Source organism: Hordeum vulgare, chromosome 3H, assembly GCF_904849725.1.
Source record: "Hordeum vulgare subsp. vulgare chromosome 3H, MorexV3_pseudomolecules_assembly, whole genome shotgun sequence".
In the NCBI taxonomy this organism is placed as follows: Eukaryota; Viridiplantae; Streptophyta; class Magnoliopsida; order Poales; family Poaceae; genus Hordeum; species Hordeum vulgare.
This window is the reverse complement of record NC_058520.1, coordinates 2,697,833-2,715,910: the sequence shown is the minus strand read 5'-3', so window position 1 is coordinate 2,715,910 and position 18,078 is coordinate 2,697,833. Positions and strand designations below refer to the sequence as shown.

At 44.2% G+C, this 18,078-nt stretch overlaps 2 protein-coding genes across 3 annotated transcripts; both read right to left on the bottom strand.

Moving 5' to 3' along the window:
• Positions 1 to 381: 381 nt before the first annotated feature.
• On the bottom strand, positions 382 to 5,518 carry LOC123439124 (alpha-terpineol synthase, chloroplastic-like). 2 transcript variants are annotated; one of them, XM_045115870.1, is made up of 7 exons: positions 5,132 to 5,518; positions 3,395 to 3,644; positions 2,845 to 3,208; positions 2,448 to 2,678; positions 1,332 to 1,482; positions 812 to 1,063; positions 382 to 715 (listed from the first exon to the last, which is right to left on the bottom strand). In XM_045115870.1, the coding sequence occupies exons 1-7, from the start codon at positions 5,390 to 5,392 to the stop codon at positions 416 to 418; spliced, it is 1,809 nt and encodes a 602-aa protein (XP_044971805.1). In that variant the 5' UTR covers positions 5,393 to 5,518; the 3' UTR covers positions 382 to 415. The 2 variants fall into 2 exon arrangements, with proteins under 2 accessions (XP_044971805.1, XP_044971807.1); XM_045115872.1 differs by having other exon boundaries at positions 2,448 to 2,666.
• A 6,667-nt stretch (positions 5,519 to 12,185) lies between these two features.
• LOC123442374 (disease resistance protein Pik-2-like) lies at positions 12,186 to 16,195 on the bottom strand. The gene is made up of 4 exons (XM_045118389.1): positions 15,490 to 16,195; positions 15,143 to 15,414; positions 13,290 to 15,017; positions 12,186 to 13,190 (listed from the first exon to the last, which is right to left on the bottom strand). The coding sequence occupies exons 1-4, from the start codon at positions 16,000 to 16,002 to the stop codon at positions 12,452 to 12,454; spliced, it is 3,252 nt and encodes a 1,083-aa protein (XP_044974324.1). The 5' UTR covers positions 16,003 to 16,195; the 3' UTR covers positions 12,186 to 12,451.
• Between the last annotated feature and the right edge of the window lie 1,883 nt (positions 16,196 to 18,078).

Here is an 18,078-nt window from a genome sequence, read left to right as displayed (position 1 = left end):
TGAAGATCCACCTCGACGGAACCAAAATTATCTACTTCATGAAGATCTACCTCGACTGTGGCTTGACTTTTGTGGTCGATAAACCATGGTGGAGTAGGTTTACTTGCACTTGGTGTCCCTCTATGGTATATAGTCTTTCTGGATTGAGGCCTCTATCAACGTAGAGTAGAACATCGTCAACTATTAAAATCTGGGTAAAACATCGTTGTGCCCCTCTATGTTTGCATCCATCAACTCTACTTCATACTTCAATGCAATGTCTTGATTCGCTATTTTTTGAATGTTTTATTGTAAAATTGAATGCTAGACAACCTTATTAAACAATAATCACACCATTATATATATATTATCCGTCTAGACCTAATTACTTATTGGAGGATATGTTCACATTAGCACATTTATTAGTCACTTTATACTACAAAACAATCTCAAAAGGCTCCACAAATAATGATTGGATGGTATCCTCAAGGTTGCGACAGTTGGTAAAGTTGTCATCTTTGTTATACATGAACTCCATTGTTCTTGTGAGGTTGAATATCACCTCAATCAACTTCCTCGGTTGGTCATCATCGGGCTCTAGCCACTGGCCATTGAAATCTTTCCATGACTCCTCCTTTAGCTCTTGTATCTTCTGGCGTGCTATTTTGATCGAGACGTTGTGTTGTTTCATGTAGCTATCCATTGTCGAAGCAACATGAGGTATCATCTGCTCTCGCTGCAGGCACACGTTAAATCTTAAATAATAGGTCAAACATTATATATGCATGCATCTATGTTCTCTTTTTGGATGAAATTAATTGATTTTTATTACCTCATAGGTCATGATATCATCTAATAGTCTAACAATTATGCAAAGGTTTTGCACACTTTTAGGTATAGTTGAAACCCATTCAAAAGAAGACTTTGTTGCTATATCATCCATTCCAACCAGTGAAGTGCAAGCCAACAGATGACATGCACTAGTCCTTGCTGAGATCTGTAGATGCTCTTCGACGGATATTGGGATAAAGTTTTCTTCACGCATTTTAACCTCCTTGTTGTAATTCCTAACAAGATCTACTATCTTTAGATTAAAATATAACGCCCATATTTAGAGAAAAAAAGTAAGTCTATGTTTTACAATAATAAGAGCATAAATGCTAATGTAATTTATCACTTGGATGAAAATTATTAATTTAATTGTGTTATTCTCAAATAGTGCTTTTGAGGAAATAAGCACATGACATATACTCACTCTATAAACGAATATAAGACCTTTTATATCACTAAAATAGTAATCTAAATGGTCTTATATTAGTTTAGAGAGGGGGCATATAGTAAAGGTCACTTACGAAGTTTTTGAGGTAGGTCATACGATATTTCTCCTCTGGTGCTAGCTCATTCTCAATGATCTCATAGCTTTCCATAATTTTTCCAAATGCGTATTGCATGCACTCTGGGAGAACCCGAGCCACATTCGTGTCCCAACCGGACATGAATGACCTATAATAAAGTTAAATAAGAACAAAATGAGTGTTGCAGATTCAACAATTTTAATTTACTATACAATGGTGGAGATTCACATGCATTTGAAGTTGATATATCAAAGAAAGAGGTGTAAAAAAATCCAAAGAGTGTGAGGGTTTCTTATGCACCAAACTCTCCTAAATATTCTTATGCACTGCCATATACATCAACCAACGAAATTACAAGAAAATAAAATATTTTTGTGACAATTGCATGAGAGTATCTATGTATCGTTTATATACCAAGCTAATGGTTTTGGACTTTGGACGAACCTCCACCACAAGTAGCATATACATTTCCACCTCATATGTGTTTTTGTTTTGCATAATCATAATACAATTTTTTTCCCTTTTCGAGGTAACTTGGTAACGGAAATTGCTAATGGACAGAGCCCTTAATCTGGAAAAATCAAAAATCAAAATTTTAGGGTTTAAAAATTATGAAAAAAAATTATACACATACATATGTGTGCATACTACTCCCTCCGTCCCATAGTATACGAGCATTTTTACACTAGTGCAGTGTCAAAAATGCTCTTATATTATTTGACGGAGGAAGTACTTATCTGCAAGGTTTCATGAAGAAATACATTTTTGTGCAAGTTACACAAAAATGACAAAAACACGTATTTCTAGCACATGTACTATTCACTATAAAAGTACATGATCTTGTTTTTTTCTTGTATACCTCACATCAAAACATATTTATTGATGAAATTGCACACACATCTGGTATAGATACATAAGTACTTGTGTATTTTTTAGTTCTTAAAAAAATTGGGTTCGATGGAGAGCCCGAGAGCAAAATCATCCACTCTCACTTGGTAGTATCATTTTTACTCTATGTTTTATCCTAATCGAAGATTAAAATTTTGTGAAATGGCAATAAAACAATTCTCACAAAATATGAGTATAAAAATGTTTGCAAAGTATGTTACCAACCTTTCCACCCACTGGGTAAACAATTCACACTCTTCTGGGGTTCCAAATGAATCATAAATATCATCGAAAATGGTTGTAGTGTAAATCACAATCGTAAGTATTATTCGGCCCCGTGAACAGCTGGGTTGGTAGTATACTCCTAACATCCACAGGTAACACTCCACAAGTCTATCTCGAGCAAATGGGAGCCTTGAGTGAACTTGTAGATTATTCCACCACCTGCACATTTTCCTGAAACTTTTTAAGAAGCTCCGTAGTGTATAAAACTGAAAAATACATCAGAGGAATGTCGATCAAATTTAGGTCAAAAAACTGCTTCTCAATTAGTTGTGATAGAGCTTCATGATTTTTAAGGTAAGATATGACAAGATCATTGAAATAATGATAGTAATTTCACCTTGTAGTGGTTTTCAACTCTTGTTGATATTGTCGTTGCATCAAATTGAAATTCACCTTTGCAAGCTCCAAGACCAATTTATTCATAGTAGGTTCTTTCTCATATGTCGAGATATAGATCTTAGCATCATAAATTGCAACCTTCCGTGGGAGGGGTATCTCAAGTGCACACTGAATTTCATGTGCCAATGATCCTTCCAGATATGGCAATTTTGTTTCTAAACTCACTTTGGTGAAGGATATAACTTTGTCAAGTATTATCTCTCCATGGGTACGAAAATGTGCGGCATTGTAAAGGCTCAACAATTCTCTTGGGGTTGTTGCCATAAAACTTCCATCCTCATCTAAGAATTTCACAAACACTTCTGAAATATCAAAAACAAAAATCACGTTTTTTTTACAAATTAGAAGGAAGAGTACATAGAATAAACAGAAGCCACCCTCGTGATGAAAAATCTATAATGAGGTGGTGTTTTTACGATATTCATGTTAACGACGTTAAGATATACCGTATTACTTTAAATAATCATTTGAACTTGTATGCGTCTTACCCGATGAAACCTTGTATCCATGTTTACGTAGTAGATAGAACCAAATGGCTATTGTATGAAGATCAAAGTCACTAACATTGGCACCATAAATTTCTTTCAAAGCTGCATTAATATCTTTTTCAAAGAGATAATCCAAGCAAAGACGCTCTAATGCAATAATGAGTTTCATCCTCTCAAGATAGGTGTTGGAACTCGATATCAATTTGGCCACATCTTTCTTCAGTTCCTCTACTCGTTCTACCATCCATGTCTGCTCAAAGCAATAAGAGCGGTGAGTGTATTAGACACTAATCACTGATTCACCGAGACATTATTCGTCTATGAGTTAAGGGACCTATATATAGGCTGCATCATTATTCATGTGTGAATTAAGAGGCCATTTTCATCAAAATCAACACTAGGACATAACAAAGATATAAAGCATAATGTACTCGAGTTTGTGTACCGCCAACTTTTAACACCAAAGATGAAGCAAAATAATCCACCTACACGGGATATGTAGCACCGATGCAACACCACCTGACCCGCCGCAGGTTCCTAGGCACTCCCTCCGTTCTAAAATTCTTGTCTTAGATTTATGTAGATATGAATGTATTTAGTTATATTCAAGTATTTAGACACATCTATTTCTAGATAAATCTATGACAAGAATTTTAAGACGGAGGGAGTATATCCTAGCATCATGCTTGCACCTAGCCGCCTTGCCTGATGGAGCTGGCCGTCATAACAGATGCATCTCCAGTGGGCACTCGTCGTCGTGTTGTGTGGCCCTTGCAGCACCACGCCCGTTCCTGTGTCGCGTGTGCCCAGTCGGCCTTGCGGCAACTCAAAGCAGAGCCATGCATGTCGGAGGTCATCGGGAGGAAGAGAAGGTGCCATGGGAGAGCACGAGAGCTGTGTCCTAATTAAAGTGGCCACAGTGACCGGGTCATGTTTACCTAATACTATGAGATTGCAGGTGCTACATGATGGATCAAAATAATCCACTTCGCCCACTTTGGGAGTTTGGATTCTTCTACTCTAAGAATTTTTCAAAAATGGAAGCACCCTATTTTACAAACTCCATACATGGCATGTGACATAAGAAAGTACCTGTGATTCTATGGTTAGAAGGGCATTGGTATTCCACCCCACCAGAGTTTAAGTTCTATAATTAACATTGATGCTCGCTATTTTTTTGATTTATTTCACAATTTCTCATCATATTCGTTCAGTGAAAGAAAACACTCTTCGACTATGAGGCATTTATGATGGCTTCGTTAACCACAAGATGCTATGCCGGTTTATATTTTGGAGGTGCTCTCATATCGATAGCGTGTGTGCGCGCGTTCATAGAGTGAGTATATGTTTCCTGTATGTAAACAACTTCGATTATACCGTGTTAAAAAAGTACATTGCTCGAATACTTGGTCGGGTTGTGTTTCATTTGTTATACACCAGTAAAAAACGAGTATACAAAAATGTTTCTCTGAACCATGGTTCAGCCGCAGCCCACACCTATGCTCGACACCATTGATTTTTAGTCACTGTTCATGAGGATCTGTGCATGGTTGATAAAAAAATGCATGACAGGAAATGTTTGCAAGTTAAATAATGCATGACATAAAATATAGGATGGAGTTGACATGCATGACGCGGATCCATACGTAGAAAAATATTAGATCATACCGCGTGGAGAATAGGTTCGGCTGAACTATGGTCTTAAATCATGCCTCTCACAAGTATATATGGTTTCACCTGTTGTTGGGAGGAAGCTGCCGGATCAGGGTGGTGAAGGAAGAAATCCCCCCACACGGAAGCGTAGAACCCGCAAGGATTCTTGCTCGACCGATCGTCAACCTCATGCTGCGCTTCCGGCGCCGGAGCTTGCTGCTGCCGGCATCGCAGGGTACGCCGCATCTGCCACCTCCATGAAGGACCTCCGGCCGGCCGCGCGGCGGGAAGGCAGCTCAGGCTGCATCCTCGTGCTACCCCCAGGCAGAAGGCGGTGGTTTGCATTTTTCACCTGCTAGCAGCAGAACTGCCTATCTTCCTGCAATGGCGTGGTGGAACTCTCGTGTTGGCCTATATAATTGCAAAGCAACGACGAGCTGTTAGCAATGGAGTGGCCTTTTTGGCCGTGCTCTTGTGCCAGCTTCAATCATGCATGCACAGTATGGATCCAGAGCATTAGTTATCGATACAGTAACAGTGTCCAGCAGGTGAAACTTCAACATCCAGCACATGGTGGTGGGTTGGACGACGACTTGCATGCCTTATCGAAACACCTCATCATCTAGAAAGACCCAGGATCGTGCCAATCTGGAAAGTGTGGTGGTGCTCAGTTCGGTCTGTCACTGAAAAATGGAAATGAAACCAATCTTTCACAAAATGTATTTATTATAAAATTTCACCAGAGATACGAAGCACGTTAAACATAACAAAAATTACATTGAGATCTTTGAACCACCAATCGACCACTATCACTGCCAAAACGAGTCAGTGACGTGCCGTTATCGTTGCTCCCCTGTTGGAGCCGGCCTTACCTTATCAATGATAGTGGCAGGTCTATGTGCGTGTGTCCCTAAGAACCAATGCTTTGGATCCGTAATTATCTGAAGCATCTGAAATCTTTTCATTGTGTACGCACAGCGAGAAACCCAAACTTTGTATCGCAGGAAGACATACAACGGGAATGTATGTCAGAGCTCTATTGCCTCCGTTCAGACGGATAAACTCAAGGAGGATCAGAGGACGAATGGCCAAATCAAAGATGAAGCGCTGCCTCTACAAGGACTAAGAAAGTCCTAACCAAAAATATTAGTCGCAACCAAAGCACCGAGATCTCCTCACCGCCATCGGCCGTCGAAGAGCGGGCAAAGGGAATTCGATTCTACGGGCTCATTTACGGAGCCTGGAGGGGATGTTGTTGCCCAACACGTTGCTTAGGAGGGGAGGGGAAGGGGAGGAAACGAGATAGGTTTCCAATTAACTAGAATAAGTCTCCGATACCTATGTTATAAGTAGGCCATTAGCTGGGATGCACTTTATATGATATAACCAAGCAAAATGTTCACAATGCTTAAGTACAACCACATGTCTTAAGCTGGATCGAACGTGCAATTTTTTTTATTTTTTATTTTGAAAAGGAGGTTCAAACCCCGGCCTCTGCATCAATCGATGCATACGGCCATTTTTATTAATTATTCAACATAGGTCTAACAAGAACATACAGCAAACCATCTCAAGCCACCACTCACCTACAAAACTCGATAATGTGGAGTGCTCTCACTCCCCATATCTAAAACCGGTGCCGTCACTGATATATCCACGTAACGTATCGGAACCCACAACCGGTGCAACAGACCTAAAACGTACAACACATGCACACAATTTAGATGCCGCCATCATCATTAGGCCGCTAACCCATCTTCAGAAGAGAGATCTATATCATCCTTATCAGTCCGTCCATCCGTCGACGCCACCATGACTCGTCAGTCCAGACGCGATCTGTATCATTCTTGTCAGTTCGTCCATCCGTCGACGCCACCATGGCTCGTCAGTCCAGACGCGAAGATTCTGAAAGATCTGTCGTGCGTAGCACCTGCCGACCACGCATAACACAGCGTAGCACCTGTCGGCCAGGCATGACTTGACATCTCCACCGAAAGCTCCGTGCAAGATGATCGACGCCGCCATGGCGCTAAACAGCGCCACCGCTCTACGCTCATTCATCGAGATACGAAGATTCTCGAAGAACTGTCGTGCGTAGCACCTACCAACCAGGCATGACTCAGCGTAGCACCTGTCGGCCAGGCATGACTTGATAGTTCCACCAAATCTTCGGGCCAGATGAAGCCGCTCCATCTCCTGCCTCTGTCATCCAGCGTTGCTCCACAAACGATGCTCCCAAGAGAGAAACGGCACCGCAGTACCGCCATCGTCCGATCTGGAAAGTCAGATCATAGGGTTTCTCCCAAAGCAGTGCCCACCACCAGCAATTGTCCAGGACCCACATAGTGCCCACCACCACTCAGCCCTCAAGATGACGCCTTCATGAAGGTCACGACGTCAAGGACGCCGCCGCCGCCCACCGAAGTTAGGATTTTTCACCCGAGAGGCAGTGAGGTAGGAAGTGGAGGAGCAGACGTAGACCGGCGTCTCCAGGAAGAAAAACGGTGCCCTTGAGCATTGTCGACGGCGCGGCCGGCCAGGGCCGACCAATGGGTTTCCCCTTATCTGAATCTCCTCCACCAGCTTCATCTGCGGCCACGCCAGCAACGGCAGGAAACCGCACGAGAGAAGCACACCACGGGTATCGGGATCGATGAAGATCTAATCTGAACAGTGATGAGTACCACCACCCTGCACTGGCCGACGGTGTCCGGACGACAGATCCAGAAGGATCTGACCCGAACTCGACGACGCACGTGACAACCATGTCTTGTCCCCCTCGCAGCCGCCACACCGCGTTGCAAGAACGAACCCCGGTCATCGACGTGCTCCGCACGCTGCCGCTAGGATCCACATGCAGCGCCGCCGCACCGCACGCTAGTCCGGCGCCTCCTCACGAACGGTCGTCCTGCGCCGGCCATGTCGCATGAAGGGGAGAGGATCCCCGCCGCCGCCCCTGCTGGCGACGGCGATGATGAAGGAGGAGCGAGGAAGGACCGACGACGGCGGCTAGAAGGAGCGAGGAAGGAACTTTTCTTTTACTCATGGTTCCCATTATATATATTCATCTCTAAGCATGTGGCGGTGTAGAAAGCGGAGGAAGGGAGAGGGGGCAATGTATTCCTTATGAATTGGTACGTCTTAGTGCTATGACCCGGTCTTTTAATTCTTAGCTTAAATATACCTTCATAAAATTTGTGGTTGTGTCTTCAGGCTATTTCATTGAGTAAGACATATGTTTTTGCACACTAAAGACACCCTAAGGCCTGTTTGTTTCATAAGTCCTAAAACTTTTTGAAGTCCCAACTTATAAGTCATAAGTCCCTACCTGTTTGTTTACAGGGACTTATAAGTCCCAAGTCCCTACCTGTTTGTTTACAGGGACTTATAAGTCCATGTTGCACCTAATAATACACTTGTTCACATAACCCTTGTTCATACAAATGAATTGCAGAATAGTGACAACCGAAATAACAATTGTTCATAACACTTGTTCATACAAACGAATTAACACTTGTTCATAAGAACCAAAATAAGAGAGAGTACATGACAACCGAGATAACATAAATTACATAAGCGAAGAACAGTTCTTCATATCATTGTTGTTTCAAGGACCACAACCCATCAGCGACCCAAGCTCTGAATTGATTCATAGCAGCACTGTCCATCTCATTTGTTGAATCATTTGTTGTAGTCGTTGGCATAGACAATGGTACATAATTTTCATCTTGATCACACAAGTCGAAATCTATATCGGCGAGTTGACTTTGTCTAATAAAATTGTGCAGTGCAATGCAAGCCACAATTATTTTGCTTTGTTTCTGTTGTGGATAACTAGCAAGTGAAACAAAATCCTCCACTTGTTCTTCAGGACTCCAAAACACCTCTCAATGACATTTCTAAGTGAAGAATGGGTGAAATTGAAGTGTTCCTTTTTTCCTCTAGGCATTGTGCCATCACGGTACTCCTGGAAATGATAGGTTAAACCTTTGTATGGTGCAAGATAACCCGGTCTATTTGGGTACCCTGAGTTCACAAGATAGAACTTATTAGGTGGAGGTTTTGGAAACTTGTCACCAAATCTGGATCGGGCATCATTGAAGACCCTCATGTCATGCATTGATCCTGGCCAACCAGCTAGGACAAATGTGAATCTCATATCAAAGTCACACACACATCACATTCTGAATCTTCTCCTTATGTCTATTCCTATGCTGGGCAACAGTGGCAACTGGTACAACAACTTGTATGTGTGTACCATCTATTGCACCAATGCAATTATTCATAAACGGTGCATACTTTCTAGATCTTAATTTAAAATGCACAGTCCTGAATTGACGATCTATTCGCCTGATGATGTCTTTTGCTAGCTTGATTAGACATGCCAAAACCTTATCAAACTTCCTTACAATTGTCTCCAATGACCTAACAAATCTGTTTTCTGCTTGTCTTACAGATTGAGGGAACCTACTATCCACAGAAACAGGCCTAGAGACTCAACTGATGACATTTTTCTAGTGGACTTCAAACCATAGGAATCAACAAACACACTATGCAATTTCTCAAACACTGGTCTGTGCATTCTAAACATGTTGTAACAGGCCGTTTCGTTGCGTAGTGTTGTCATAACCCAATCATGCCCAGACTCTATTGGTACACTTCTAGGTCCTTTGTTACAGTAAGAGTCCAAGTGGTACATACCAATCATACAGGCCATCTGCATCATTCTTCTCTTTCTTTTTTGGTGCATGAACAACATCAGTGCTTCGTCATCACTGTTGCTCTCATCATCACTGCTTATTCCATCAACACTGATGTCATCATCCTGAAACATGCAAACATTAGTAAAACTTCTTCATCATGCCACCCTTGAATTTTCTCACATCTGGTCTCTCCTGCATCATTAGTTAGATAATTAGGACAAGGCTGAATAATGTAAACAAGTTTGAGCAATTCAGATGTAATTTGAAGAATAATGTATGTACCTCAATTATTATTTTCCACCACTCATTTGATGCGGTTATAGCTTCATCTCCAGTTCGGCCACAACCAGTTTGCTGCCCCAACCACACCCAAGCAGTATAGTAGCTCTTGAGTCTAGCTATGCAATTTTTGAATTGCTTGGTACTATGCAGGAGGCCCGCACGTTGATAAATTTTTTTCTTCATGTTATTGTATGCTCTACTGGTCCAAACACCATTCATACAGTGCCCATCCCTAGCTTCCTCACAGGCGATGTTACAAAATATAGTAATATGCGCGTCTGTTCAATCGGCCTTTGCAATGGTTTTCTAAACAAAATAACAAGTACACAATTCAAACAAAGTAACAACTAGACATTTCAAAAAAAATAACAACTAGACATTTCAAACAAAAAATAACAAGTTCACACAATTAGCTAGCACAAAAAGAAGATGAATTTGCACGCTGATACAAAAAAAGAACTATATACACAATTTAAAATTTTACCTCTCCAAAAGCATTGTTGTCATCTTCATCTTCAAAGCCTTCATTCTCGTCGACATCTTCTGAAGACGTAGCAGTTGACGACACACGTTGCTTCCCCGAAGTTTTTCCTCTACTGCCGATCGATGAGGACCCATTGGCTCGACCTACGCCGCGTCCGGTGACCTGGGACACGGTCCTCCCACGGCCTATGACGCCTCCCTCAACGGCAGCTGCGCCCGGGGCGACGAACGGACGCAGGTGAGAGCCGGCTCGACCTCCGATGTTCAGAGACCGGCTGCGACCTCCTCCGCCCTGGGGCACGGGCCTACCACGACCAGGTCCGACCGGAGGAAGGCCATGACCGGTCGACTGGTCGAAGAGGAGTTGCTGGTACGAGCCCAACTCCGGGAAGTCGTCGGCGTTGCTGTTGAGATCCAAGAAACGCCCAAAACCCATTCCCCTCCCGAGATTTCCACCGGCGGATGAGAACTGGGAGAAAAAAGGCATCTGCTCCTCCTCATCATCAGCCATGGTACGGTGACCTGGGACGCGGGGATCGTCATCAGCCATGGCGCGGTAACCTGCAGTCAACATGGATCGTCATCAGCCAAAATGTCAACATGAAACTGGATGAATCAACAGTAATATTCCATCTTTTTCAGTTCTTATTATACAGGAAACTAGATGAATCATCTTTTAATTATATTAGCAAGAATCACCATGAAACTGGATGAATCATGTGTTGTTGCTTAATTGCATCGCACAGACAAGTGAATCATCAGTGAAATTGCACAGACTGATGTTTCAGTGAAACCGCACAGACTGATGTTTCAGTGAATCGTCAGTGAAATTGCATCGCACATACAGATGAACCAGGCGATGGAACGAACGGCGACGGGGGGACGAACCGAGGCAAAAACGGGGCGACGGGACGGGGCGGTGGGGGGACGAACCGAGGCAGAAACGGGGCGACGGGGCGGCGACGAGACGGGGCGGGGCGGCGACGGGGCGGCTACTCTAGCGATGCGGGGCGGTGGGGCGGCGACGATTGGGGCCTGGGAGCGACGTGGGGTAGGGCGGTGGGGCGGCGGCCACTGGATCGATGCGGGAAACGACGCGGGCGAACGAGCATAAGTCCCAATAAGCTCCTCCCTGAGAGTCTTATTTGATAAGTTCCAAATCACCACAATAAGTCCCAATAAGTCCATTGTGTTTGGTTTAGGTGGGACTTATAGGGACTTTTGTAAGTCCCTAAACCAGTAAGTCCCCGAAAACAAACACCCTCTAAGAACTCTGAGGCACGTGCCGATCTACCAAAAAATAATACTCCCTCCGTACCTAAATATATGTCTTTTAAGATATTTCATTAGGTGTCTACATACGGAGCAAAATAAGTAAATCTATACTCTTAAGTATGTCTATATACATCTGTATGTAGTCCATTAGTGAAACCTCTAAAAAAACTTATATTTAAGAACGGAGGGAGTACATAAACAACAACACAAATGTTAGTTAACAAGGATATGCGAGATTCCTCAAACGATACCACCACAATAATATCGCGTGCATGTCACCCGCTTATCATGCGTGCTTCTTGTTGACCACCATTTTTGTTAGTTTTCTCATGAAAAAAAAAGAGTCCTCAAGATGATATTGAATGAAGTGCACAACACAAAAGTTATGCTCCTCATTGTGGCAAACAACTTTTCCTTTTGGATAATCTCAATCCAAGGTCAATAGCAATAACTTGTCCCAAGGCCGGGATGAAATCCAAATCAAACAAGCGAAGAAAGGATTAAATGAGCTCACGGCACAGTGCATCTGTACTTTTTTTTAAAGGAGGAAACGTGTCCCCGACCTCTGCATCAATCGATGCATGCAGCCATATAGTGCATCTGCACATGCCGGCCAGATGATACAGCCGGCGACCAAGGATCGATATGAAGGCCGTATCAGTCAGTTGTCCATAATTAGGGCCATCTGCAGCTGAAGCTTCTCAAACAGCTCTCCCTCGCGTGCCCCACGAAGCCTGTCCTTAACCTCTCCCCTGTTCATGAACAGGAAGCTTGGCGCACCATCAACTTCCAGATGCTGGGCAATATACTTCGTCTCAGGATCATCAATATCAACCTTGAGGAAAATGGCATCTGGAAAATCGTTGGCGAGACCAGCAAAAAAGGGAGCTATGCTGAGGGATGGCCCGCACCAGCTCGCGGTGAACTCAATCACGAGCAGCTTGTTGTCCTCCTGCTGGGTCATCATGGTCCACCAGTGATCCAGGCTGCGGATCTCAATCACCGCCGATGGCTTCTTCACATTAGAATTAGAATTAGAGAGCGGCCCTAGACGCCTCACCAAACGGCCTCGACGTTTTCTGTTGAATTCCAGTAGGGGATTGTTGGGGTTCTGAGACACTTGGTCTCTGATGTTGGTCTCCGCGGCAGAAACTGTTGTTGAAGTAGGCTCACAGTAGATGGTGGCACGGACCTGCACCAGACAAGAGAAATGCTGGATACCAAGCACAAAGTCTGTATCCTCCGGCTCCGATGACTGGAAGTCAATCACAAGCCTTCGAAGGTGCGGCATGGAGCCTTGTTCAAACTGGAGCCCCGTCCAAGCGCCATGCTCGCAGACGTACCAGAACACCTTGAGGATCTGAAAGCCATCCTTGCTGCTCACGGACAACCTTGCTGGGCTGCAATATATATATGCATGAATACGTATGTACAGTCAGTCACTAAGCTAATTAAGCATTTGCCTAGAAAAATGCAGTGCGATAAGGAAAATTACTCACCTTTGTGGTTCACCGGTGATGCCATGTTGTGGCCGCAGTGAATGCAATTTTAGGAGGACTAACTTTGGCAGCCCCCCGAGGGCGCCGATACCTTCTGCATCTACTATTGAAACTCCGATATGCAAGTGAGTGAGGTCAACAAGGAAAGAGATCTGCTGTGGGACTTTTAGGGGGCACAATAGCCAGTTCAATCTTAGCTCAAATTTCCGCAGGTAACGTGGGCGCGGCCTTGCATCAACAAGTAAGTCGAGCAGACGATGAGGGTATTCATCAAGAAAAAGGAAGTGCAAGTTTGATTTCCCCACCTCCTCAACCAAATGCTTGATGCCCTGCCGTTCCGCTTCTTCTGCAGTATTATTATACGTAATCCTAAATCTCACCCCAAGCATCCGTAGCCGCATCAACTTGCTAACAAGCCCTGCCACATTGTCAGCAAGTGAGCCATCACGACCCAGACAGACCGTTGATAGTTCCTCCAATTTTTCCATTTCCCCCATTCCTCCTCCCGGTCCCGGTATTGTGAGACCATTTGCAAGCAAACACACCAACTTCGTGCCCTTAAATTCTGGTAATTTATTTACCTCGGTCTGCCTTAAATCTAAGGTAGACAGGTGGTCAAGTTCCATAATTTGTCGAGGCAGCTCTGTGACATTGGCCCCGCCAAGTGCCAAGTACCTCAACAGAGACAAACGTCCAATGCTTCCCAGTTGTTCGTTTTGCAAGCCCTTGACATCACGGAGATCTAGCACCCGTACAAGTTTGAAGTGATCTGAAAGATCAGGGATCCTTCCAACGTTAACATCCCCACAAAATGCAAGGGATCTCACCTGAGATAGGTGCAAAGAAATTGCTTTGTCTTGGTCATAAACTGAGCTTTCTTCACTGCTTGAGTCCTCCTCCGGACTCTTTTGTTCCAAAGAACAATAATATTTACTGCAAAACAAGGCGTCACCTTCGCCTTCTTCGCCGCAGTCAAGGCAGATTCGCCGGACCCTTTCGTAAGGAAATAGTCCACACTTCAACTTTCCACCTTCAGTAGTAAAGTTTTCTTCGGCTGACAAGGATTCCATGAAATCAAGAACAACACCATGAACAGTACAACCCGTCGGCTCATCATTATCATCATCAAATGCCGGTTGAATCAGTCTCCTATTGATAAGCTCATTGAAGTAGCTCTCCCCTGTTTCCCACAGGCTTTCTCCATCTCTTTTAGCAATTAATCCTTCAGCTTCCCATCTTCTTATCAAACGATCTTTCTTGATGGTACGATTTCCAGGAAAAGCACTGAAGTACAGAAAACAAGACTTCAAAGGAAGTGGTAGATCATCATAGCTGATCTCCAGTACCTTTCTCATCCATTGTGGTGTGGAATGGCATTGGACTTCAGGTGGCAAGCATGCAGATTTCCTAGATAATAATGCAGCTGTAATAGTTATGGCCAATGGCACGCCGCCACCACACATTTCCAACATGTCATCAGAAACTTCAAGCAGCCTATGTTGTTCTGAAACAGGTACTTTACTATGAAATAATGTTTTTGAATCTTCCTCGCTAAGGCGCTCCATCGGATGAAGAAAATCACTGGGATGTATGCAACATGATTCTGCTACATCCTTGGTACAAGTTGTAATCAATATCCTATCAGAAGACTTGTCTTTATTAGGCAAAACACAACTGAACTTCTTCCAAGTTGATATGCTCCGCATGTCCACGAGCACAACAAAATAACTAGCAAAAAAATGAAAATGATAAAGTGAAGGTACATCAGTATATATATGGGGTATATCACAATGAGAGAAATATATATTCAGTTAGTAATAGTAATAGTAAGATGAGATATGGTTCATCAGTACCTCTTTGTTTTTAAGAATGCCCAGAGTTTATTGATGACCTTCTTCTCGTCCCATGCTTCCATGTCCTCAGAGTTGTAGCCGTTCCATAAATACTCTTCGCAGTGCCAATCCGGCATTACTTGCTTGAGTATACTGATGAGGGTCGTCTTCACGGACGGGTTCCGGCCAAGATGCACGAAAGCCCCGCAGCTGAACCGCCCTTGGAGCTGTCGGTATATTCCCGTGGCAAGAGTTGACTTGCCAATTCCTCCGGTTCCCAGGATGCACACCACCTTACGCCGCTCTTCTAGTTCTTGGTCCGTCAGGTGGTTAACAAGAACATTCCTTGGTTCATCGATGCCCACCACCTTACGCCGCTCTTCTTCGTCCATCAGGTGGTTAACAAGAACATTCCTTTGTTCATCGATGCCCACAAGGCGGCAAGGCGCCTCCCCATGGAGCAGTTTAGGATCCATGGTTTCAGCTTCAGCATCATCTTGTACTTGTACTTGTAGTGCACAAGTGGTATGAGGCGCTGTGCTGAGAAGGCCGTACCTTGTGCAGCGGTCCCGTGCACCTTGGATCTGGGCCTTGAATTCTTCGATTTGTTCCTCCACATGGAATTCCTCGCCCAGCTTGGAGGGATCGCCGTCGATCCAGTCCTCCATGTCGTAGACCACCTCCCGGACTTGCAGCATCCACTCGTTGATGAGAGAGTTCCTCCTCCTCTGCCTAGCAAAGCTGTGCAAGACATCGCTTAGGCTCTTTAGGCTCTCTCGCACGCCTTCAGCGAGGTGGGGATATTGGTTCTCCACTACTCCCAGCTTATCCAGGAGGGAGTTCATTGCTCCCGTGGAAGAGCTCACCATGGGATCACCCATGATCCCCCTGCCCCCAAACTCAACACAACGATGCAAAATCTGGCAACGTCACCACGGGCAGCAGGGGATCCCCCATGATCTCTCTCTCTCTCTCCCTCTCTTTCTCTCTTCCCTCTCTCTCTCGAGGCGAATGAAACTAGCTAGGCTGGAACTATGGGAGCCATGCTATGCGGCTGCGCCGGCAGGATGTGAGAAAAGGAAAGATGCCTCACACTCACGCATAATCTTTTGTGCTTAATTTCTGGCTTCTCACATTATTATTTTTTTGAGAAGGAGGAAACGAGCCCCGCATCAAACGATGCATGCAGCCATATTATTTAAAAGAGTTTAAAATAATGTCTTAGGTCCACAATGCTCTCAAGCTTGAAATGAAAATCAAAACAAAGATGATATGAAAAAATTGTCACATCCAGCGTAACTAAAAACAGACTACGATGTCTATACACCTAGCCTATTATTAGCACGTCAACCAAACCGATTGAAGATAACCCGTGCGACCATCTTTCATCGGTTGCATACATGGACGGAGCCACCAATCTGGCATGCCTTGGCCGCTGCCACACCTAAATTTGCTGCAAATACTGGTATACTTGTATATATTCCATGTGATATCGTAAAAGAGCTCCTACCTTAGTTGTGCGCCCGTTCGTCTTTTTGTGTGTGATGGATTTTTGTTGATGGCCAATGGGTCGTTGGCCTGATTGCCCGTGACCTGACTGCACATTTGCACATAAGTAAAACCACTAGCGATTACAACCTCTGCTATTATGCGTGTAGGCACCACTGTGGCACGGCACATGAGCACGACAGCAGACGGCGAGCAGGGAACGTAGAGCGGCGTAGAGTGGCCATCGGCTAGCCAGGCAAGGCAGAAACCGGCGAGGCTGTGAGGATGAATACACAGATGGCTTCAAAGATGAAGGCAACAAATACTGAAATACACAACGAGAAGTTTTTTTTCCGTCCATTCTAGTGCTCTTGGTTTACTCTTAGTGATTTTGTTATGCATTGTTTTCTTCTTTATAAATTCGCCACACCTGAAAATAATTCCTACCCCCGCCACTGGTTGCATACAATATCCATAAGCTCCCTGGCGTCCGCATGGCTGAGTAACGACCACGTACGGTTTCAAGACGTCGCTCGGAAGATAACCTGCAAAAAGTTGTTGAAGTTCTTGTCATTAAAAGTCATTTTAAATACACAAAAAGTATGGAGTTCAAATAAGTTAAAAAAATGAAATCCTTTTTATTAAATATGTTTTTGATTAAAACAGACATTTAAAATAACCTAAAACCTACCAAATTGAATATAATGATAAAACACAGTAATATTAAGTAGCAGGAAAAAGAAACACCCAAAGCAAAAAGAATCACTGAAAAACAGTAAATAGGAACAAAATAAAATAAATAAAGTAAAAGACGAAACAAAAAAACTAGTTTTTTAAAAAAAAATGCCACCTACTAGGCCACCACGGCATGAAAACGACTAGAAACTAACCAGATAGTTGGGCCAGGATTCAGGTCCGCAGAAGGCCCAATAGACCCACAGGAAGTGACAGATTAGGCCCGGAAGCCTGCAGTTGAGAGGACCTCGACACGGTGTGCGCACCAGTGCTTATAAACCACTCCCAAGCTCTGTCGGCTAGCGAGGTGGGACTAAATATCCAACCGCACCGCGGCTGTGGCAGGCATAGGCCTTTAGTGTCGGTTGGGGCACCAACCGGGACCGATGACACCCTTTCGTGTCGGTTGGTGGCACAAACCGGGACTAAAGGTCTTTTCTTCCCGCCCTTTGGGCTGCTGAAAATTGACCTTATATTCCGGTTTGCGGCACCAACTGGGACGAAAGGGTGGCATTGGTCTCGGATTGTGCCTCCAACTGGGACCAAAGGTTTTCGCATATAAGGCGGGAGTTGTCGAAATTTCTCCCAAACTCTCCCATTTGCCCCGACGCCGTCAGGCTGCCACAGCTCGCCGCCGCCCCCGAGCCAGTCCTCGTCGTCGTCGCCGCCCCCGATCTAGTCCTCCTCGTCATCGCCGTCGTCCCTGAGCCCGTCGTCGTCGCCGCTCCCGAGCA

Coding starts and splice junctions, on each gene's coding strand:
- LOC123439124 (XM_045115870.1), bottom strand. CDS start 5,392: ATGCAAACCACCGCCTTCTGCCTGGGGGTAGCACGAGGATGCAGCCTG. Junction 3,645..5,131: donor CAGCTTCCTCCCAACAACAG/GTGAAACCATAT, acceptor TGCTTTGAGCAG/ACATGGATGGTAGAACGAGT. Junction 3,209..3,394: donor TGGATACAAGGTTTCATCGG/GTAAGACGCATA, acceptor TTGATATTTCAG/AAGTGTTTGTGAAATTCTTA.
- LOC123442374 (XM_045118389.1), bottom strand. CDS start 16,002: ATGGGTGATCCCATGGTGAGCTCTTCCACGGGAGCAATGAACTCCCTC. Junction 15,415..15,489: donor ACGAAGAAGAGCGGCGTAAG/GTGGTGGGCATC, acceptor GAGCGGCGTAAG/GTGGTGTGCATCCTGGGAAC. Junction 13,191..13,289: donor ATCACCGGTGAACCACAAAG/GTGAGTAATTTT, acceptor TATATATTGCAG/CCCAGCAAGGTTGTCCGTGA.